This window comes from Sinocyclocheilus anshuiensis, unplaced genomic scaffold (genome assembly GCF_001515605.1).
Source record: "Sinocyclocheilus anshuiensis isolate Anshui unplaced genomic scaffold, SAMN03320099.WGS_v1.1 scaffold958, whole genome shotgun sequence".
Lineage (NCBI taxonomy): Eukaryota > Metazoa > Chordata > Actinopteri > Cypriniformes > Cyprinidae > Sinocyclocheilus > Sinocyclocheilus anshuiensis.
Genome location: NW_015539929.1, coordinates 1,106,856 through 1,131,178, shown reverse-complemented (window position 1 = coordinate 1,131,178; position 24,323 = coordinate 1,106,856). Strand labels below are relative to the sequence as shown.

Below are 24,323 nucleotides of genomic sequence, written 5' to 3'. Positions count from 1 at the left end.
ATATACACACACATACCAACATTCAGAGCTAGTCTTGACAACTTTTATAATTGCTTTTTGTGATTAATAATATTAATGTATCTATTTATTGAACAATTGTGCCTTTATCATAATGCTGTCATTTAATGTGAAGTGTTACAGTGATTTTCACTATGGTTAACAGGGTTTTGGGCCATAATCCTTAACTGGGGCTTTTTGTTTTATTAAATGTTAAACTTAAAATTGATGTTTAGTACTTTAAAAGACCTAAGTAATGGATACATAATGTGATGAGCATATGAACGTCCTCTTGAATCTTTCCACTCTCTGAACTCATTTCCCAGCCTCTCCGTCCTCTTTTCATGTGAGGTGTTTAAATCCTGTAGATGTTGTGTCCGTCCCACAAGCCTCGTGTGATGTTTTAATGAGAATTAGAGGCTGGTATCGCTGAGCGCTCTGCTGCGTTTCCTTAAACTGCCAAGTAAGAGCCCCATTAATAATGCAGCTCATTAAAATGTGTAATTAATCGGGAGCGGTGTAACGGGGAGAGCAGGGGCCGCTCAGGGAGCCGCAGCGCTTCCCTGCAGAGAGAGAGGCTGCAGCACCACACGCCCCCGACTGATGCATTATTTATGTGCCAGAAAAGAGGAGCCAGACTCAAATGAAATGAGAGAGATTTGCTTGGCCTCCGTCACTGCTGGCAAGCTCCGAGTCTTCAGCTGGCATTACGACCCATCCGGTATGCTGCGTGCATGTGTGCTTTGAAGAGAGGCCTCCATTCTGCAGTCTCTGTGCTGGACCGGAGAGGTCAGTCTCTTGGCCGGTGAGTCAGCAGGGGATTTTGACGGCTGCATGTATGTAGGGCTCCATGAAATCTGCTTTATTTTATGCCAAATTCCATGTTTTCCGTTTTAATTTTTCTGGATTCTGTTGGTTTAATTAAACTTCAAAAAGGATGTCTTCATAAAATGCTAACAATAATAATTTACTTTATTTAATAATTGATTTACCATTTTTAATAAATAGCATTAAAAACATGCAGAATTTATTATTAATATTTTATTTTATAATATTATAAAAATTATTATAAAATGATAGTAACAATATTATGATAAATATTATAATATCAATAATATTTAAATAGTTCCACCATAAAATGAGTTGTTTTATTTATTTATTTTTAATTCTGTGTTGCCTGCCTAATTTTTACAGATTCTGTTTTTATGATTTAATACAAACTTATTTTAATTTAAGCTATTTAATAAAAACAGTAGTAATCAAATGAAGGAATTAAATGTTAGCATTTTAATTGATCTTTTAAAATGTAATTGAATGAAATTCCTTTCATGTTTGGCAAAAAAAAGTGCTGCACAACAAATGTTTACAGTTTCAGTTAAAACATGGTCGAAAAAGTGTGATATTGTTTGATATTCCATAAAAATATTGTTCTAATAAACAGCATTTTTATTATTACTTTCAGAAGTACATTCTACTGTCCAATAGCAATATATTTCTTTCACAATTTCTTCAAGTTAGACTGGACTTTTATTTTGGTGGGTTGTAGTGAAGGCTCATTTACCCAAAGAAGCAGTGTACAGAACAAGCCGACTTCATATAACAATAACAGCCTTTTTGTGCTTTAATATTAACAGAAACGTGTCCATAACATGATTCGATTAAGTGTACAGCCCTACTTTTTATTTTTAATAATCCAAAATTTTGCCAAAATCTGTGACATTCCACACTATGCAGTAAATTCAGGTTTTATGACTGGATTCAGCAATAATTGCAGAAATTTCAGAACTCATCGGGCCCTATGTATATCAAATAAACATTAAAAGTCCCCATGGATGGAATCAAAATGACCCAATTTAATTAATTGTTTACTAGGAAAAAAAGTTGCAAGCTAAGTGTTAATGTTGTTTTAATGTTTATTGTTGTCATTTATTGGCTTTTATTTTGAAAGCACAGTGGAGAAAGAGAAAGAGGGGGAACTGGGAGAGGCTAGATAAACCCTCATGTTGTTCCAAACCTCATTTCTTTCTTCTTATGAGCACAAAAGAAGATATTTTGAAAAATGTTGGTAATCAAACAGTTGCTGGTAGCCATTGACTTCCATCGTATGGAAAAAAATACTATGGAAGTCAATGGCTACCAGCAACAGAATTTTCATTTTTGAGTGAACTGCCCCTTTAAATCATAATTCTATTTTGTAGGATTTCTAATCAGGTTCTAAATTATGAATATGAATTATGATTCAACAATTCACTTTCCAGCATCACATCAATTCATGATGGAGAACATCAATCAAGTCACAACCTGTTTGTTTTCTCCAGTTTCTCTCATAAATACTCATTACAGTGTCGTCTTGTCCTGTTGATTCCTCTTCACTCGAAAACCGTCAGTTTTGAAGTCCATTGGACAGCCGTGATTACACTTAAATGGAGAGATTAAAAGTGTGAAGCATCACACGTCCTTCCACACCACAGAGCATGAGATGAGCAGTGCATCGTGGGTAAGACGCTCAGACTTCATGAGCGGGTTGATGCAGCGGCCCGTCTCAAACACGCCTCCCGGAGCTCCTCTCATCCCATGTGCTGCTGTAATTTACTGCGACTTGGCTAATCAGAGTAATTATGGCTTAATTACGGTTAATCACTTGTACATAAACTTGTTGGCTGAGAGAATGATGCTTTATGAAATGTGCCACACATGCACACAAAATACAAAATTGTGGGGGGAAAAATTAAGCTCTAGGTTTACAGTGCTTGTTTGTAGGGCTGCAAAATTTGTTATGAATGTAATGTAATGTCATGTAATAATATAATATAATATAATAATAATTATTATTATTTTACTAAAAATATATAACAAAATAAGAAATATTGCTATTGTAATATTTCACTGTAAAGTAGAAAAATCAAGTATTTCTGAAAAATAATATCATTTTATTTTACATTACAACTGTAAAATTCAAATACTAATATTTATGACTATTGTAATTCATTTTCAAACATTTTATTTTGGTTATTTATTTTATTTTGGTAGACACAGTTTTTAATTGATTTTATTTATTTAATTTTTTGGCTTATTTTTTTGGTGCCGCGCTTTGCTTTAAAATATACTGCACTTTTATTTATTTAAATAATTCACAGCCTTTGCAATTTGATAATCACACTAAGCCTTACCGTGATTTCAGTTTTATTTCAAATTAATCATGTAGCTCTAGTGTACAGTCAACTATAAGTAACCTATTGATAGTTTGTCTTCCATAAGTAAACTTTTTTTGGATGGCCTGCATGTCAATTGCAAATTCTGTTTATTGACCAATAGGAGAAGAAGTGACTGGTTAGAAAATTAAAACAACCTTGTACATAAAAACACTTACAATCCACAACACCTTAGCAGTCATTCAGATGTCATAGTAGTGACTTTGGCACTGGCAATCACTCAGATTTTGTTGATAAAAAAAAATCTAGTTATTTTTGGAGAATCTAGTTACACACTTCACCTTTAAGGTGATTTGCTATTTAGCAGAAGCTGTTTATCCGGAGTGACGTACAGAAATAGTCGAGACCGTTTCCCTGGAGGAACGTGAGGTTAAGTGCTTTGCTTGAGGTCAGCACAGTGTTGGTGAAATCAGCAAGTTTAGAGGAGTTGTTATCCTGGGATCTTTAACCACCAGCAGCATTAATGAATCCGCTCCGGATGGATCCAGGCCTGACAGTTACGTGATCTCGGTCTGATATTGAGTTGTGTGTCGTGATCCGTGCGGAACGGGACAGAGACGCTCTGTGTCCCCCTGACTCACGTGTGATCAGTGCTGATGGCGTCATTGGTCACCCTGGCCTCTGTGGCTCTTTTGGAGACTGACGTGTTCTCTGGCGTCCCGGAGGAGTGACTTTAATAAAGAGCTACAGGGCAGGTTTTAATGACACGCTTGTCTCGGGCCATCCGGCGCCTCGGGGGAGCTGAGAAATGGACGCTTGATCCGGTGTGAGGGGCGACTGGGCTCTTCATACGGCTTGGGTTTATATTTTGTCCTACATGCACAGAGCTGAAATATATTACCATGTATTGAAACTAGTAATGAACATACAACAAATGGATATTGGATATTATAGTTGCCCATTTCGATATCAATCTTCCTATGTGGATCTATATAAGCAATAGAAAATATATGATATGATAAAAAAATATGCATTTGAAATAAACAGATAATCAGATCTCAGTCTGATATTGATATCTTTAAATAATAGAATTTTTTTTTTCAAAAATATTTTAAAGTTAAAATTTCTCAATGGTAGTGTAAAAAACACATCCTATGACCCCTTTAAGACCTCACCGGGCCCTGGGGCTATGACTTACTGCAGGGTCCCCCATCACAATAATGATATATATATATATATATATATATATATGATAAATACACACACATATGATTTCTCAATATTTTAACAATATTTCTTTACAAAAACAAAAATTTGCAACAGCCTGGAAATTTTACATCTATAATTACATTTTATAAGTTTCATCTTCATAAATCTTGAACTCTCTCACACTGACCCCATCTTTATAGCTCAGCCCTGATGTTACTGCGTAATGTTCTTCCTGTTGAGAGCTCAAGGCTTTCTTTACTTTAATAACGGAGCCTGTAAGAGTAGTTGTGCATTGAAAGTGTGCTGTGCTTCGTGGTGTGATGTAAACTCATGCATGTAGAGCGACCACAGCCCTGATTTACTGCAGCTCATAGATCACATATATTTAATAGATCTAGAGGAATATGTCTGACCCGAGGCGCAGGATGCTTTGAAATGAGGAACGCTATTTTCCTAATGAATGACTTCACTCTCTCTCCATCTCTCTGTCTATCTGTCTCTATCTCTGGTTTCCAGCTCAGGCTGTGTCATTAGCAGCTAGCCTGGGGCCTGGCCGGCCTCTAATGATTATAATTAGCGTTATTAGAGTCTACTTTAGAGGTGCCTGTGCGGTCCAGATGCAGAGCCGGGCTCGTGCTGGTCACAACACCAGCTTCTCTTCAGGACACACACACACACAGCTCCTGTCAGCTCCGTTTAGGCTGTGTGTCACACCTGCAGATGTACGCTGGGTCTTATTCTTTTAATTGACTTTCTAATTTGTGATTTTATTCTGTTTTTGATTGATTAATTACCCTCATGTCACCTTTTCTATGTGTCTGCTGTGATCCGTTCTGTGCAACAAAAAAAAATACACTTATTTTTATATTTATTTTACTATATTTAAATATACTTATTTTTATAAATATATTTGTTTTATGAGATTTTTTAAATGCTAATTATATACATGCACACATGCATGCATACTTTAAATGTGTGTGTGTGTTGGTATATGTATATATATATATATATATATATATATATATAATAAAACAACAAATATTGGCCTTTTTATATATACTGTGTAAGCAAAACTATGTGAGCAATGACAAATACATGATATGATAAAAATATTCATATGAAATGTATGTGATATGATAAACTGTAGCATATGATACATGTATATTCATTTTGTATATATGTAAATAAACAATAATAAAACAACAAGTATTGGGCCTTTAATTGGTCTTTTCTATATATCGGTCTGTATATAAGTGAAACTATATAAACAACAACAAATAAAAGAAAAAATTATGAACAACAGATATTTGTTATGATTAAAATATACAGTGGGATAAATCTGCAAAAATGTCAACAATTCTGTGTTTTTCTGTCAATATGGGGTGCTGTGTGTACATTAATGAGGAAAAAAAATTAACTTAAATGATTTTAGCAAATGGCTGCAATATAACAAAGAGTGAAAAATTGAAGGGGGTCTGAATACTTTCCGTACCCACTGTATACATGAAATGTATGATATGCCACATATACACACACACGTGTATATATATATATATATATATAAGAAAATATTAACAACATATACCGATATATCGGTCTGCATATAAAGAAACTCTCTAAACAATAACACTATCCATCCATCCATCCATCCATCCATCCAAGAAGAAACCGATATATGGCGTTATTTACGTTGGCATTTTAATGGAATTTTTTTTTTTTCGTTTGCATTTTTTAGCTCCTTTAATCCACTGATATATCAGTCTACATATAAAGACACACCCTAAACAATAACACATATATGATCCTTTAATCCTGTATTAGCATCAGACCTTTAAAATCCCCTCTTGGTCGCTTGTTAATTGACATTATATAACACTGATATGTGTTTTGAAGGCTTTATCTACTCCGAGTGATTCTGTTGTCTTGTTTGATGCCTTGTAAACCGGTTTCCCAGCATTCTGACTGTCTAGGGTTGTGACAGCGGTGGCCTGGTTTAACAGATCGGGTCCTGTCGCACTCGTCCAGGTGTGTGTAGTTTTCCTTTCCATTCCAGTACACTTGTGACTGTATAATGAATAATGCCGCCATTGAATTAGCATGTAGCTGTCGTCTCGACTTTGGTGCCTGCATTGTGACGGGACCACCGTCGTCCCGCCCTGATTTATCAAGTGCTGCAGCCGCTCTGAATCACCAACGACAAACAGAGCCAGAGCTGTCAGCGTCAATCTGAGCCCAGCACTTCAGCACAACCACGGCAGAAAGGGTTCATCTGACTCCTAATGAATGCAGAATTTTCATTCTCACTGCCAGAGATTGTTCATTTGTTTGGAAGTCAATACCAGTACTAGTGAAACTCTAGTATTATCGTTATTAATGTTGATATAACAGAAAAATATAAAAACATATCGCTTAATTTCAAAAATTAAATATGAAAATAAATATGAACAAATTCCTCTAAAACATTGACATGCAGCTTTCAAATATTACTTCAATTTTTAATGTAAACTATCCATTATAAAATAAATAACGGAAAAGCTAATAGCAGGCTATGCAGTTTAAGAAATAAAAACAGTAGAGCAAAGATGCAAATTAAATAAACAATACTTTAACATTTTTAGGTAATCAATCAAATGCACATTTTTTTATTTATTTATATGTTTATTTGCCTATTTATCTATCCAAAGTTACCATAATTATTAACTATTAGCTTGAGTTTAAACATTAACATTTGTTTTGTTTTTTTGTTTGTTTGTTTGTTTTTTGTAGCTGCTGGCATAAAATATATACATACAGTATATATGGTAAAATATATTTCTCGCGTGATGTTTTTGTGCTCTGTTTTGTAAATTAGAGGGGCAAAACACATATAATTTACAAATTAATTAAATGTACAAATGCATTTAAAATAATGGCATGTTTGCAAATAATATTTGTTTATTTACCTATTTATTTGTTATTTATTAGTCAATTTGTCCACTTGGTACCAAAGTTACTTTAATTAGTAATTATTAACTTAAATAATAAACTGATATATGTGTATATAATATATAATACATATATATATATATATATGGTACTAAGTGAAATATATATATATGTATATAAATGCCTTGCCTCCTCTCAACTACAAAACGGAGAACAAAACTATATATATGTTCTGTTTTGTAGTTGAGAGGAGGCAAGGCATTTATAATTGTCTTTGTCCTCTCCAGCATGTAGAATAGAGCAGCAGTGTGTGTCTTTGTCCATGTGAAACACATCAATTTATTAGCATGTTGTGCTTCAGCAATTAGACAGATTGCACATTAAAAGCGCTGTCTTTTTCTTAAGCAACCTGCCATAAATGTTGTTATGATGACACAATATTAAGTTAAAAATAGTCTCACTTTTCAAAAACAGTCCTGCTGCATTTTGTTCTATTTTTAGTCACCTAATTGTTTAGACAACCAGTTTAGACAACTTTTTGTTTGTTTGGGTAAGCTGTAAGTGTCAATCCTGCTGTCGTTTGTGCAACTTCTGCTCATTAAAACAGCCTGCTTCATTTTGAGGACAGAAAATGGTCAGGAAAACATGTAGTATGTCTGTTTTCAAGCAACAATATAAATGCTACAAACAGATTTGTGGAGGTGTCTGATGGTCTGCTCTGGTCCTGTTGGACACCATCCAGTCACAAACTCCCATCTGCGTCTTGTGCTTGTTCAGTTAAGATGGGTTCAGCCGAAGCGAACGCTGCTCCTTTTATAGAAGTTCAATTAATATTTCAGTATCTGAGGGAGTCGTGGCATGAAGCAGAACCACTTGATGTTTGGCTAATGGAAAATACAGAGGACTCTGAGTGCTAAACATCTTTCTGTACACGGACACGCTGGAGAAAAAAAAGGAAAATACAAGGCTTTTGGAGAAGAGCCACCTTGAGAAAAGGTGCATAAATCCTGCATGCGCCTTTCCTCCAATAACACGACTGGGTTTCTCGGAAATGAAACGTATCGTCTTCGATAAACAAGCCAACAGAGAGAAAATCCATCGTCTGGTCAGCCTGTGGCCTTGGGTTTTTATTAAATATTGATTTGATTTGTAAAAGGCCACACGCTGTGGGGTTGAGCAAATGTCATGAACTCCTGTTTGTTGTTGAATCGAGCGGCTGATGTCTTGGGTTGGTGGCTCAAGTGAAAAGCAGCCAATCTAATTGTTCTTCCGGCTATTGACACAGCCGTGTGTTACCCGCACCTAATCACACACCATCAGAAACGTGAACCGCCGAGAGGATTTGGCCGTTCCATTCGGAGCTGAATTATTTCAGGAGGAAACTGATCCGCTGACACGGATATGCACGTAATCTCACGCACTTCTTACTCCAATCCATACGCACATGTACAGGAAATACATTGTTAATATGAATATTATTGCTCTAATGAAACGAAAGCAGTCATATTATTATTATTATAACCCAATTTTTACAACATACAGACTGAGATCTAGTTGCTATGAGATTTATGCTATGATATAGTACAGTACCTTTTATAAGGACATTTCTCTTCCTCTTTTTATAATAACATCAGTTTATTAGTGAAATAAATGAAACGTATCGTCTTCGATAAACAAGCCAACAGAGAGAAAATCCATCGTCTGGTCAGCCTGTGGCCTTGGGTTTTTATTAAATATTGATTTGATTTGTAAAAGGCCACACGCTGTGGGGTTGAGCAAATGTCATGAACTCCTGTTTGTTGTTGAATCGAGCGGCTGATGTCTTGGGTTGGTGGCTCAAGTGAAAAGCAGCCAATCTAATTCTAATAATAAATTCTAATCTTCTTGAGCCTCTGAACGCTGATCTGGCAGAGTAAGCCTGATTTTGCTGTTTGCGAATATCATTCCCATTGTGCATGTGGGATATAACTCGCAACAGCTGACAAAACAAGCTCAAGCTGAGTAAATCTTCAGTAATGTCGAGTAAATGTCTAGACGGAGATGTTAGCGCTCAGTGGATCAAGTCACTCAAGCAAAATCACTTGATCTCATATCTTAATGAAGGAATTATAGTTAATAGTTTTATAAAGAAAGTTCCCTTATAAAGAAAGTTGTCAGTATTGTATCTTTTTATCTGATTTTCTGACACTTTTTTGCTTCAAATTCAAAAGTGTTATAATGTTGTGAATCATCTGGTTGTTGTGAATGTGAAAATTAAAGGAAAATTGATTCCAGGCTTGTTTAAGAAATGAAAAAGAAACTTTATTTAAAAAGCAGAAGAAGAGAAAAAAAAAATTATTTAATTCTATTTTTTTTATTTTTATTTTTTTTATTAGAAACCTAGAATCTGACACACTTTCTTCAAAATATGTAAAAATATATTTTATTTTATTTTATTATATTTTGTTTTTTTTTTGTTTTATTTTAATAGAAGCCTAGAGTCTGACACATTTTCTTCAGAAGGCTTAAAATGCAATTTTATTTTGTTTTATTTTATTTTATTAGAACCCTAGAGTCTGGCACATTTTCTTCAAAAGGTGTAACAATGTATTTTATTATTTTTTTTTTATTATTAAAGGCCTAGAGACATTTTTGTTATGTCATAAAGAAAGTATTCAATATTATACCTTTTTATCTTTTTATGCTTCAAAGTAAGTGTTATAATGTTGTAATTCAACTCCGAGCAGGTTGGTTGTAAACTGAGTGAAAATGAATGGGGAAATGATTGCAGACTAGTTTAAGAGATGAAAAAGATGGCTTGCTAAAGAGAAAACGATGTTAACAAGGATGTGTTTTCTCGGAGGCGCTAAGCTATCTGCTTGCTCTGCCCTGCTGGAGGAATCACGCAGCTCCGACACTGGAAAATATTAGCAGGAATCAATTAGCCTGCCATTATAGAGTAAAGTGGCCTTCAGTGAGTCGTGTAATTATGACCCAGAGCCAAGCCTCTTCTGAGCGTGCAGGACCCTTTACCTCATTCTGCTTAATTGTATTTATTTAAGAGAATCCATTCAGTGGTTTTAATTATGTGCTCTAGTTTACGAGAGAGATAAATAAATCATCATTTGTCTCGCCGAGACGTGGTCTTGTAGGATATTCCCGTGTGCGGTTTCGACTCTTTAGCGAAGTGTCAAATGAAAATAAGTGCATAAAGGAATGTTATTATTTTAAGTTTAATCCTTCAGCGGAAAAGAAATAAAGGAAATAATTAGGAAATCTATAGAAAATTGAGCTCATTTAGAACAGTATTTGGACAAACCCAAACCCCAAATATTAAACTTCAGCACATAACTTGTCCCACACCATTTGTGTTACGGATATAAATGACTCTTCAAATCACACAGCTTGTTGAGGAGAGTTGGTATTTTTTTATGCGGTCTGACTTAATTTGGCAAATTATTTATTTTATTTACTTTTTTTATTTAGTTATAGTGTTATTTTATGTTATTTTATTTCACTTATTGTTATTTATTTATTAAAGCTTTATGTTCATTTTGAATGTTATTTATTTATTTTATTTAACATTTTATTTGATTATTTATTCATGAATCACTCTTCAAATCACACACCTTGTTCAGGAGAGTTGTTCTGTTATTTTTCTATGCAATCTGACTTTTTATTTACTTTATTTTATTTTATTTTACTAGAATGCGTTTTCTTCAAAGATATAGAATTGTATTTATTTTATTTTATTTTATTTCAATAGAAGACACATTTTCTTCAGAAGATATAAAATGTAATTTTATTTTATTTTATTAGAACCCTAGAGTCTAAAACATTTAAATTTTAAACTAAAATACATTTATTTTAAAAAATAATTTTAAAATTGTAAAAATAAAATAAAATACATTTTTACATCTTTTGAAGAAAATGTGTCAGATTCTAGGTTTCTAATAAAATGTAATTAATAAAATTTTTTTTAATTCAAACAAAAAAATTACCAATTTTATTTTATTCTATGCAATTTAAGAAAATATGTCGGTATTCTATTCTGTTCTGTTCTGTATACATTATGCCTTACATGTGCTTGTTGTATGTTTGTTCTTATTCATTGCAGGATAATTTCACATGTCCAAACCGTATTCTATTCTATTCTATTCCAATAGACATTATGCCTTACATGTGCTTGTTATATGCTTGTTCTTATTCATTGCAGGATAATTTTGCATGTCCAAACAGTATTCTATTCTATTCTATTCTATTCTATTCTATCCTATTCTATTCCAAGAGACATTATGCCTTGCGTGTGCTTATTGTATGTTTGTTCTTATTCATTACAGGATAATTTCACATGTCCAAACCGTATTCTATTCTATTCCAAGAGACATTATGCCTTACATGTGCTTGTTATATGCTTGTTCTTATTCATTGCAGGATAATTTTGCATGTCCAAACCGTATTCTATTCTATTCTATTCTATTCTATTCCAAGAGACATTATGCCTTACATGAGCTTGTTATATGCTTGTTCTTATTCATTGCAGGATAATTTTGCATGTCCAAACCTTAGTGTATCCACACCTGAACCAGTTGAAAATGACCGCATTTGATTGGTGGGATGGATGTGTATCAGTCTGTGCAGACGCAGCTGTGCTCTCGTAGTTCGGCCTTTTGCTCTGTGTAACAATCAGCTGTCAATGAGGGATGACGGGATCCTGACGGTCGTCCCAGCGATCCTGACAGATGCTACAGCCGTGTGTTTTCTGGGTGAGCCACGTCAGCAGCGGCAGGGAGTCTCCGTTTGTGGCGAGCATGTGCAAAACTATAAACAGGATCAGGTTGTGCGCCGTCATGTTGCCAGATCACCGCAGACCGCTCTCGTACAGCACGATTGTAAACCTGACTTTTGATTTTATAGTGCTTGAAGCATTGCTCAATACGACCTCATGAATCCGCTACGGCTCTCCATAAAGCTTTTCATGCTTGTATGTTCAGATTATTTATTTTCTTTCCGTCGACTTTTGATCCCATGCCATTTGTATTCTTTCAGACGAGTGTATCGTATTGCGTTTGGCTGTGGGTTTTCGCTCTGGGTCCATCACTGGCCAAACAGCTTTTGGTTTTAACAGACTGATGGTGGAGATTCATCCAGCCAAGTCAAATAAACACCCGTGAATGTGAAACCGGGACTTGGCAGAGGGGAGCCTCGTCGTTTTGTGAACGGGGAATTTTTATGTTCCATTTTCGCTTGACAGTCTAGACGTTTTATAACGTTGGGAGGAATTCTGTTGGCCTTGAGTTTCTGTCAAGACTCCCTTGTGCTCACAGTCGAGGCTTTTACTTCTAAAAGTGCCTTAAAACATGTGCTAAACTTGTGTGATGGGTGCGTTTGAGTCCTTATTCACTGGTTTTTGGATAATCAGTTTGTAAAACTCGAGAGCTCAGAGTGTCTCAGTACTTTCGAAAGTTGAGATTATGAACATTGACTGTAACTGGTTTGATTTAGTTCAGTGCTTTAATGAAACGAGATCCTAAATATGGCGTTTATGACTTGTTAGCTGCAGGAAAACCGTGTTACGTTCTGCTTTTTGTGTTTTTCCAGTAATTGAGTGAAATTGCAGGAGTCGTATCAAATAAGAAACACCTGCTTTGTGGCGTTTTATTGGATTGCTTTTTTAGTGTTTTTGCTCCAAACATGAATGATTCCTCAAATCATGTGTGCTCTTAAGTTACTAACTGATTAGACACAGTTTTCACCTGCCCTGCTGGATGATAAAACAGATGGAAAAAATCCCACATACATTCACAACTTTACCTTACCAAAGGTGTCATTTATGGGTTATTTTATGTTTTGCTATTTTATTTCACTTTGTTTTATTTGTAGTTTTATTTTTTGTTGCATTAGTTTTTTTTGTTATTTTTTTTATTTTATTTAACATTTTATTTCATTATTTATTCATGAATCCCTCTTTAAATCACGCATCTCGTTCAGGGGAGTTGTTCTGTTATTTTTCTATGCGATCTGACTTCATTTGTCAAATGATTTCATAATTTTTGTTTATTTTATTTTATTTGTTTTAATTAATAGAAGCCTGGAGTTTGACACAACTTCTTCAGAAGATAAAAATAATAATAATAATAATAATAATAATAATAATAATAATAAAAATTTTAATTATTTTATTTAATTTGTTGAGGGGAGATACTCTTATTTTTCTGTGCAATTTGACTTAATAATTTTTTATTGTATTAATAGAAGCCTGGAGTTTTACAATTTCTTGAGAAAATTTTAATTGAGAATTTTTTAGGAAAATTATCTTATTTTATTGAGGAGAGTTATTCTGATATTTTTCTATGCCATTTGACCTCATTTGGCAAATTATTTGAGAGAGTCTGACACAATTTCTTCAAAAGACATTAAAGAAATATGTTAATTGTATTTTATTTGTTAAGAAGAGTTATTCTGTTATTTTTCTTTGTGATTTGACACGTTTTTAAAAATTATTTTATTATTATTCATTTTAAGTCTGACAATTCATTCATAAGATATTAAAAATATATATTTATTTTATTTTATTTGTTGAAAAGAGTTAATCTGTTATTTTTTCTATGTGATTTGACGTCATTTGGCAAATGATTTTAATTAATTTCTGTATGTGTTCTCTTCGGTCACTCAAACACGTGATGCTAATCCATGTCATCTGCGTAGCCTGTGAGATTTTCTCCATCTGAAGCCTTACCACAGTTTCAGGTTGGATGAAATATGTTTGTTAATGAAGCAGGATGTTTCTGTTGCCCGTGAAGCTCACAAACACAGCGCTGCACAGTCGTGAACTCTTGACCTCTCCTGCTCGCCAACAGCCTTTACATTTGCATTTTGACTTAAGGAGGAGGTCAGAGTCACGTCCACCTCCCAAAGCCTCCCGATGACCGTCCAGCCGGCCTCTTTCTCACCGCAGCGGTCTGAGGTTAATGCATCGGTGCGCGGCTTTGTCTCTGGATTAATGAAGTGTTTCCTTTGACTCCCAGACAATGCGGCCCATAGATGACCGGCCCATGCACCACAGCCTTACAGTCTCAGAGTCGCTCTTTTGCCCATGTGTCAGAACTTGTGAGGAAATTACTCCATCTACCCTTGACTCGCTAACTGGGAGTGACGTTAGATGAGAGACGAGAATGTCACGGATAATTAAAATGGAAGGAAGATCAAACCTGGCAGCAGGATCGTGTGCCGTTCAGAGCTGAACCGAGAGAAAGCCTTTTATATTCCACAGTTCAGTTCCTGAATTTATACTGAGAGAGAAAACTAAATTCAAACTGGAATTAGAATAAAAATAAAATGGAAAAAAAATTATGTGACAATAATAATTTAATTTAAATAATTTAACCTAATAATAATAATAATTATTATTATTATTATTATATATACATATATTATATATACATGTAATAATACTAATATATGTAATTAATATTTATACAATATAGTCTTATAATAATATATTATAATATATAGTTTTCTAATAATGTATGTGTTTATGTATAGTTTTATATAAAGATATTTACATATATCATTATTTATAAAAATACTACTAATCAAAGTCATTATTCTAATCAAATACATTCTAGTATAATGTAGTATTACAACAATAGAGTACTGTATAGTTTTTTTATATAATGATATTTATAAGTATCAAATATGTATATACAAATTCAAATAAAACGACAAAAATATAATAGTTCCTTTATGAAATGGTTAGTTTCTAATATCATATGTATGATATCACTTAACATATTTAATAAATTCACTTTCATATCATTGGCTATGGTGGAAGAACACTTTATTTCTCTAGAGAATGATTTGAGTGTGTGTTTGTTTTTTTTCTTTGTGTGCGTGCGTGCGTGTGCGTGCGTGTGTGTGTGCGCGTGTGTGCGTGTGTGTGTGTGTGTGTGTGTGAATGTGATGTAAAATCTAAGCACTCAGGCCCTCTAGTGTCAGAGCCGGAGAGCACAGGGATGCTGAGATTTACAGCCACAGAGCATCAGCGCTGAGTGGGAAGCTCATGATATGAATTAGATGAAGTTTTATTATATCATCATAAAACTTGGCAAAGTCAACTGCAGCCTTTGCCGTTTTCTGTTTCGGCCTCAAAGACAATTTATCAGAAAGAGCGGGACCGATGAGGCCGGACCCGTCGTGTCAGACTCAGTATATTCAAAGCCTCAGGATGCGGTGCATCCTGGGATATTGAGCTGTTGGAGTAACCTCTCCTGCTTGTTTCGTTCCAGTGTTGAGTATCCGTGGCGCTCAGGAGGAGGAGCCTCCCGATGCCCAGCTGATGAGATTGGACAACATGCTGCTGGCGGAGGGTGTGTCCGGGCCGGAGAAAGGGGGCGGGTCTGCGGCGGCTGCAGCGGCGGCGGCATCGGCTGGAGTCGGACCCGATAACTCGGCCGAACACTCCGATTACAGAGCCAAACTCACCCAGATCCGCCAGATCTACCACACCGAGCTGGAGAAGTACGAACAGGTCAGAAAACATGAACAGTTCTTTTTCTGAAAATGTACCATTATGCTTGAATAACTATGCTACTAATCTGAATTAGTGAGGATTTCACAGACATCTCAAGCATCCTAAAACTTTGACATACTCAAAACCAGGCAGTTTTTTGACTGATGGAAGTCATTTTGATTTTATTTGGAATAACATGCACTGATGAATCACCAGCAACGTGTGCTGAAGTAAACGCTTCAATTTTGATTTCATGTTGACTGTACGTTAATATCTCATCATCTAGATTCGTGCAACATCTGTTTGACTGCCGTTGTTATACTTTAATGTAGTGTGTGATTTTGTGTTTGTGTGTGATTGTGTGTTCGTGTGCGTGTGTGTGTGTGATTGTGTGTTCGTGTGCATGTGTGTGTGTGTGTGTGTGTGTGTGGCTCAGCAGGCAGCCTTTCCATCCCAAAGTCTGTCAGATCAGATGATGATGTGAAGAGTGTGTTTGAGATGCTCTGGGTGTTTCAGTGGGGCTCTGCTGGCAGAGAGAAGCTCATTCAACCTCAGATGTGATTTCACAGACACCCTCCTGTTTTAGTGTTTGAGACGCATCAGAGGAAAGTCCGGTGTTACTGCTGACAGCCCAGCGTTCCCACGCTCACGGAAAACTGGGAAGTAGCAGACAACGTTCAAATTGGGATGTAGATTAATAAATAGAGTTGGGAATTTAAAGGAATTTAAAGATTCTGCTTCTGATTCCTCCAATTCCTTTAGTAGTTTTAAGTATGCACACATTTGTCGCCGCCAATAGCCTTGTTTGCAGTGCGCCGATATATATAGTCCTAGCTCGTGGACCTTTCCCGACCTTTGCCCCCCGTCTCTCTCCTGCTTCGCTTCCTGTCTACCAACTGTCCTATCAAAATAAATCTAATAAACGGCAAAAAGAAATCTTTAAAAAAAAAATTTATGCGCACATTTAAAGCAGATTAAAAAATGTGACATTCTGGAAAATACATTAAATCAGTGGCATAAAACTAAACTATTTTTAAATGATTTGAAAAAAATCCTTCAGGAACATCAGCAGGAGTGTTCGAATGTGGTATGTATGTAATGGCGCTTTTCCACTGCATGGTACGGCACGGTACGGTACGGTTCAGTACGGCACGGCACGGCTCGGCTCGGTTTGCGTTTCCACTGCAGTTTAGTACCGCTTTAGAGTGGGCGGGATTATAGAGTAGAGTGGGAATAGAGTAGGGATAGAGTGGGCGGGACAATAAATGATTGCTGCTGAGATCAGGCTGCTGTAGCGTCTTAAATACTCAGGACTTGACTGGTTAAAGCCATCAGCATCCTGATGAGCATCATTCATGTTTAAGTACGAGTATCAGTGGCCACTGTATGGCTCTCTGTGCGCTCGGACAGTAGATCCATCGCTGATGATAAACGGTACGGACATAGGAGAGGTGATGTACTGAAATGCATTCTGGGACAGGGCCAGGTGTCCTCTGTTTGTTTTGTTCACAAAAGAACATTCATAGCTGTCAAAGAGGACCGCAAACACACACACACACACATGGACCACCCGACACAAGACCGAAAACGCCCTTCATCATCCGCTCTGTTACTGTTGTTGTGGTCTTCCCATGAGTCCTGGTTCTCCTAACACACTCTGTTCTCTTACTCATCTGTTTGTGTCGCTCTGTGAGTAATGAGAATCTCACGCCAATGAGGCCATTTCAGAATTAAGGCACAATATTGAAAGTGTAACGACTCCGTCACCCTAATTTTTATGCGTGATTAATGAACTCTATGGAGGAATGAGGGCTCGAGAGATGGATGAGTTTTTATAGATATCACTGCATTACAATACATAGACAGCGTCCACACTGCTGTACACTCACTTAGGATTCATGTGCAGATATGGATGCATAAATAATTTTTGCTTTTTTTTATTAAGTGTGATATTTAATATTATGATTGCTGGTAGTGTTCACAATGAAGCTCCAGTGTATAATTTTAAGTAGCATGGAAACATTTGGTGTACACTAGTTTGGGGTCAGTATGTTTTTTTAATGTTTTTGAAAGAAGTCACTTTTGCTCACCAAGGCTGCATTTGTTTGATCAGAAATACAGAAAAAAAACATAAAAATTGTGAAATATTATTACAATTTAAAATAACTTTTCTATTTGAATATATTGTAAAATATAATTTATTATTGTAATGCAAAGCTGTATTTTCAGCATCATTCCTCCAGTCTTCAGTGTCACATGATCTTCAGAAATCATTCTAATATGCTGATTTGCTGCTCAAGAAACATTTCTGATTATTAACAATGTTGTAAACAGTTGTGCTGCTTCATATTTTTGTGAAAACGGTGATACATTTTATTTTTCAGGAGTCTTTGATGAAAAGAAAGAGCAGCAAAAGAGCAACATTTATTTGAAATAGAAATCTTTTGTAACATTATAAATGTCTTTACTGTCACTTTTGATCAGTTTAAGTCACCTTGCTGAATAAATCTTACTCTGACTTTTTGAATTGTGATGTACAATAGAAAAGATGGGTAACTGTCTTTGAACTCTTTAAAATAATACGTTTTAATTTTATAAATAATTACACTCAAGCTAGTCTAAGATTCAGTTTTTAAAACTTTGTTCTGCTTTGACCATTAGAATTAAACAGGCTGTTGTTGCTTCTGTATCTAAATAAACTCTGTTATGATTGGCTAGTGTCAAAAAGTTGCTTAATACTGAATTGTTGATATGTAAATATGGGCGGTCATATGTTAATATGTCATAACCTTCATGGTTACTAAAGGAATCAGTTTTGTAGCTAAGAGCCCTGACTGAACCCAGTTTTCCATGATATGAGCCCTTGAACCTGTTTCTGTAAGCCGTATCTTGTTATGGTAACATGCAGGTGTCTGTGTTTCCCTCTCTCAGGCGTGTAACGAGTTCACGACCCATGTGATGAACCTGCTGAGAGAGCAGTCTCGCACACGGCCCATCTCGCCCAAAGAGATCGAGCGCATGGTCGGCATCATCCACCGCAAGTTCAGCTCCATCCAGATGCAGCTCAAGCAGAGCACCTGCGAGGCCGTCATGATCCTGCGCTCCCGCTTCCTCGACGCCAGGTCCGTGCATTTGAGCGCAAATCCACTCGTAATCAAACCCCGCGCTCTCATTCTTCATGCTCTGCACTAAGCCTGTAACTCTCACGTTCATGTAAACAAATGCTCCTGCGCTTTATTTGCACACGTGCGTTTTCCCGTTTCCCTCCCCGAGGGAGTGGAGGCCCCGTTCTTGTGCTTTAGGGCCGCATCCAAACCCACACATGCTTTGCAGTGTCGAGTGCATCCTTTCTCAATGTAATCGCTTGTTCTCTTTGAAATGTGCCTGGGATTTGCTTGCATTTCTGTGCGGATAAATCACGCTGGAAGCCTGGAGTCGGAAGCATAACATTTAAATGAGCTTCATGTTTCCTCGCAGCACTCAGAATCCATTCTCCATCTCTTTGGAGCATGCTCAGTTTCTCCGATTAATCCTCTCTCCGGCTGAGACCATGCTGTGCTCATTTGCATTTAGTGAAGAGGGGTTTTGGGGAGGAAATCGGCTCACCCTCTGTTCCGGCCCTTCAGTGCTGCATATGTAAAAGCCCCTGAGATGAGCTCCAATCGCACACTCTTAACCCACAGATGAGTGATGCCGAGAGGAGGTTGAATTCATTGGCACCCAAAGCTCAATTTAGGGTCGTTTTAAAGCTCTTCTCTTTGACTGTGTGTGGGGTCTGCTTTATTCTTCTTTTCAAGCATGAAGCGTCTGCCTGCTGAATTTGTCTTTGCACGTTTACACGAAGTAGGCTGAAAAATATGGCCCTAATCTATGAAAATAGTGTAAGGAGGCCAAACTAATTGTTGCATGAGCTGCTTTATTTTGCATGTATTTTATGTTACCAATTTAGATTGGAATTAATATGTAGTTGTTTTTTCCATTAAACGTCAAAATAAAGAATGAAGTAAATTAATTAAATACAATAATATAATGCAATAAAATAAAATAATAAAACAAAATAGAATGAAATAAAATAAAATGAGGGTTGAAATAAAATAATATTATAAAATGAATTGAAATAAAATAAATTAAAATAAACAGGTAACAGGGTTGCATTTACAGTTTAAATTAATCTATCACTCACTATAAAGTAAAATTAAAATATTTGAAATAAAATAATATCTATTATCTATATAAAATGAAATGGATAACAGGGTTGCATATTCAAACTATTGGTCAGTATAAATTAAAGTAGAAGTAAATTAAATTTAATGAAAAATAAAATGAAAATCAATCAAATTAAATCAAATAGAATAAATTTAAATAAAGAGGTAACAGGGTTACATATTCAGTTTAAATCCAACTATCACTCAGCAGAGTGCTAGTTAGTTGATTTATCATTATTGATCAAATTATTGTTGATTTCCAATAAATTAAAGAATATATATTTGTTTGATCATTTTCTTACAGTAACTTTAGTAACAGGGTTGAATAGTAGCTTTTTAGATACTTTTCATAGTAGCTTTTTCCTACTTTTGAAGATAGGTTTTATGATTTATCCAACTTTTTAAATTTTACTAGTTTATCTAATGTTGAAAAATTATCAGTGCAATTAAATAAAGCAAATAAGTAAGAGGGTTGCATATTCAGTTTAAATCATTCTGTTACTCAGTAGAGGGTTGGTGTTGATATATCATTATTGATCAAATTATTGATTATTTCCAATAGATTAGATTTAGATTAGATTAGAACAATAGATTTCCCAGAATATATATTTGTTTTATCATTTTCTTAAAGTAACTTTAGTAACAGAGTTGAATAGTAGCTATTTAGATACTTTTCATAGTAGCTTTTACCTACTTTTGAAGCTAGGTTTTATGATTTATCCAACTTTTTCAATTTTACTAGTTTATCTAACGTTGAAAAATTCTTAGTGCAATTAAATAAAGTAAATAGGTAACAGGGTTGATATTCAGTTTAAATGATTCTATTACTCAGTAGAGGGTTAATGTTGATATATCATTATTGATCAAATTATTGATTATTTCCCATATATTAAAGAACAAATATTTGTTTGATCATTTTTCTTACAGTAACTTTGGTAACAGGGTTGAATAGTTTAGGTACTTTTCATGGTTGCTTTGACCTGCTTTTCGTGCTTTCATGCTTTTTCTTGCTTTTTTGTGTGGTTTGTGTCTCTAATTCTCTTAAAGTCATGAGTCACCCAAGTGTACACGGCCAGCGGCAGTTACTCTCTCTGTATTTACCAAAATGTTTGATATGATGCATGAAGTATATGCAACAAAACTAAACAGCACAAGTTCTGGGAAGATGTCCAAATCTGATGTGTTTGTGTCTGCACAGGAGGAAAAGACGAAACTTCAACAAACAGGCCACAGAGATCCTGAATGAATATTTCTACTCCCATCTCAGTAACCCGTATCCCAGCGAGGAGGCCAAAGAAGAGCTGGGCAAGAAGTGTTCGATCACCGTCTCGCAGGTACAACACTGTCCAAATATTGCACCCACTATTGCTCTGTCATAGTTCAATGATAGTAATACTGTGGTTCTCTAATATTCAGTAGCATGTTTACCATATTTATATGCCATGCAATTACAAAAAATACCATATAGTTACAATTGCATGTTTTCCAAAAGTGCCGTCCAGGTTGGCAACTCGCTAGATATTGAGACACATCCGATGTTTGTTTCTACCTGTTTTGCATGTAAAACATATCAGTTATTCTCACGTGAGTTCAAGCTCATGCAACTTGAAAACAAAATAATTTGCAGCATGGCACCGCATGCCTCTTAGCATTTTTCATCTGCTGCGCTAAATGCATAATGCATTCTAAACTATTTAATAAATTTAGCTGAAATGATTGTATGATGCATTTAGGCCTGGTTTTGAGTCTGACTCGCGGGATGAGTGATGACTGCCGTGCCGTTTGTAATATAGAAACACCTTTAGCCTCTCTTGGGAACGGGAAGCTTAGCCGCAGGATTGATTAGCTTTTCATGGTAATGGTGTTTATCATTAGCGCAGAGCCTCATCCGCTGCTGTATTAGCCGTAATGGGCGTTAGTGTGTGTTGAGTGATTGCTGTCAGTGTATACTGTGATCATAGCTGCCAGCGTGCAAGTGATCATTTATTTCAATGTTAGTGTGTGTGTGTGTGTGTGTGTCCATCATGGTTAGACCTCTGTCCTTGTGACCATCACAAGTCCTGTTGATAGCATCCTTCACTGTTGTGACATCTACCAGCCGCTGTTGCATTTTGTTTCAACTGGTCATATGCTCTGTGGGCAAAATATGCTATTTGAAAATCAAAAATTTATTAAATTGTTTTGTTATTGCACAAAGAAGATTTGCTATTATCTTGGCGTGTAATCGTTTTTGGCATGTAATTTGCAGCAAACGAATTGCAAGTATTGAGTTTTTACACTTTTGGAATCTTTTAGCAATAGCTCAAACTTTTTTTAACTTAGGATACACATTAAATGTGTAACTGGTGCTTTTTCTGTGTATTTCATTGTTCTACACTGAAAAAAAAAGTTTCACTCAAAAATTGCTAGTAAATTTCACAAATAATTATAAAGAAACAGCAATTAACACGTTGAATTAAATGTGACGTTTTCATGTAGATAGACTGAAATAGTTTTATTTACAACTGAGAAAAATATTTTTTCAGTTCATGTGTGCTGATTTTGTTTTTATTATTATTATTTTTTTTAATGAAAAATATTTGTTGAAGCACAGAGGATACTATTTCAGTCCTTCTACTGGAAATTTTCACATGGAAATTCATTTTCATTTTGGTTATTTAACTTTTTGTTTTAATTTTTTGTCAAAAAATAGCTGAAATTTTAACTCTTAGATTAAATAATGAATCAAGAAGGAGAAAAGGTTAAATAATTAAAAATAGTAGATGCATTGTGAGTGCATTGAACTATGATATTCAATGCATTGTATGAACAATATACACTACTGTTCAAAGTTTGGGGTCAGCATGATGTTTTTAAAAGAAATTAATAAATAGATCTAATGAACTGATCTAAAGTGACAGTAAAGACATTTCTAATGTTGCAAAAGATTTCTATTTAAAAAAAATGCTGTTTTGAAATTTCTATTCATCAAAGAATCCTGAAAAATAAAATGTATCACGGTTTCCAGAAAAATATTCTGCAGCAGAACTTTTTTCAACATTGATAATAATCAGAAATGTTTCTTGAGCTGCATATTAGAATGATTTCTGAAAGATCATGTGACACTGAAGACTGGAGTAATGATGCTGGAAATTCAGCTTTGATCACAGAAATAAATTATATTTTAACGCATATTCGCACACAAAAAAACAGTTATTTTAAATTATAATAATATTTCACAATAATCATGTTGTTTTGATCAAATAAATGCAGCCCTGGTCTTACAAATCTTACCAAACCCCAAACTTTTGAACGCTATACTGTACATATTTGCGAACTACGCATGATTGTTGCATGATGCAATGTGTGACTAGTGTGTCGTGGTTCATCTAAGAACCTGTTTATTTTGAATTGTCCATCATGATTTGTATGCATTGGGTTCAAGAGGACAGAGTGTTGGAAAACACATGTCTTGACAATGTTTCTGTGGGCAGGTGTCCAACTGGTTCGGAAACAAACGGATCCGATATAAGAAGAACATCGGAAAATTCCAGGAAGAAGCCAACATGTACGCAGCCAAAACGGCTGTGAGCGCGGCGAGCGTGTCGGCACATGGCAGCCAGGCCAACTCCCCGTCCACTCCAAACTCAGCAGGTGAGACCATATAAACTCCACACTCATTCCCATGATGTCAGGACTTCATATAGCCATGCAGCTGTAGCGCCTTTGCTGTAGGGTCACATTGTGGGAAATGTCTTTTGTTAGTACTGTATATGAGAAGACTTTACTGTATGTGGAGCTGTAGCACACTTGACTCTCTGAAAAACTATTGAAAGTGTTTTCACTTAAAACGGGACGAGGGCTCTGTGGGTCACAGCATGTCCTGCTCCTGTCTCATTAGTTCTCTTTGTGTAACTCAGAGGACTCTATTTGAAAAATAATGTGTTTTTTGAACATTAAAGCATGTCAACATATTCTGTTACACCAAATAAACGAAATAATGATCTTTAAAATAGCATCATATGACCCCTTTAAAACACACCGCTTAGTGCTCCGATGAAGCCATGAGAACATATGACCATAGACTTGAATATGAAAACATGACTGTGAGGGAGAGACAATGGACATCAATCCTTCAGCTGACAAAATATTATACATACTTCAGTTCAAAAGTTTGAGGTCGGTAAGATTTGTAATACTTTTGAAAGAAGTCTCTTCTGTCCACCAAGGCCGCATTTAGTTGATTAAAAATACAGTAAAAACAGTAAAATTGTGAAATATTATTACAATTTAAAATGTGTTTTCTATTATAATGTATTTTTAAATGTAATTTATTCCTGTGATGGCGAAGCTGAATTTTCAGCA

General features: G+C 35.4%; 1 protein-coding gene across 2 annotated transcripts in view; it reads left to right on the top strand.

The window, feature by feature from the left end:
• Nucleotides 1-24,323, top strand: part of pbx1b (pre-B-cell leukemia homeobox 1b) — an 80,480-nt gene that overhangs the window by 48,004 nt on the left and 8,153 nt on the right. For both annotated transcript variants that reach the window (XM_016483885.1, XM_016483886.1), the window contains exons 3-6: nucleotides 15,551-15,792; nucleotides 18,706-18,896; nucleotides 21,178-21,313; nucleotides 23,453-23,612. In XM_016483885.1, the coding sequence (XP_016339371.1) occupies nucleotides 15,551-15,792; nucleotides 18,706-18,896; nucleotides 21,178-21,313; nucleotides 23,453-23,612 (729 nt within the window). The remainder of the gene's footprint in view (nucleotides 1-15,550; nucleotides 15,793-18,705; nucleotides 18,897-21,177; nucleotides 21,314-23,452; nucleotides 23,613-24,323) is intronic.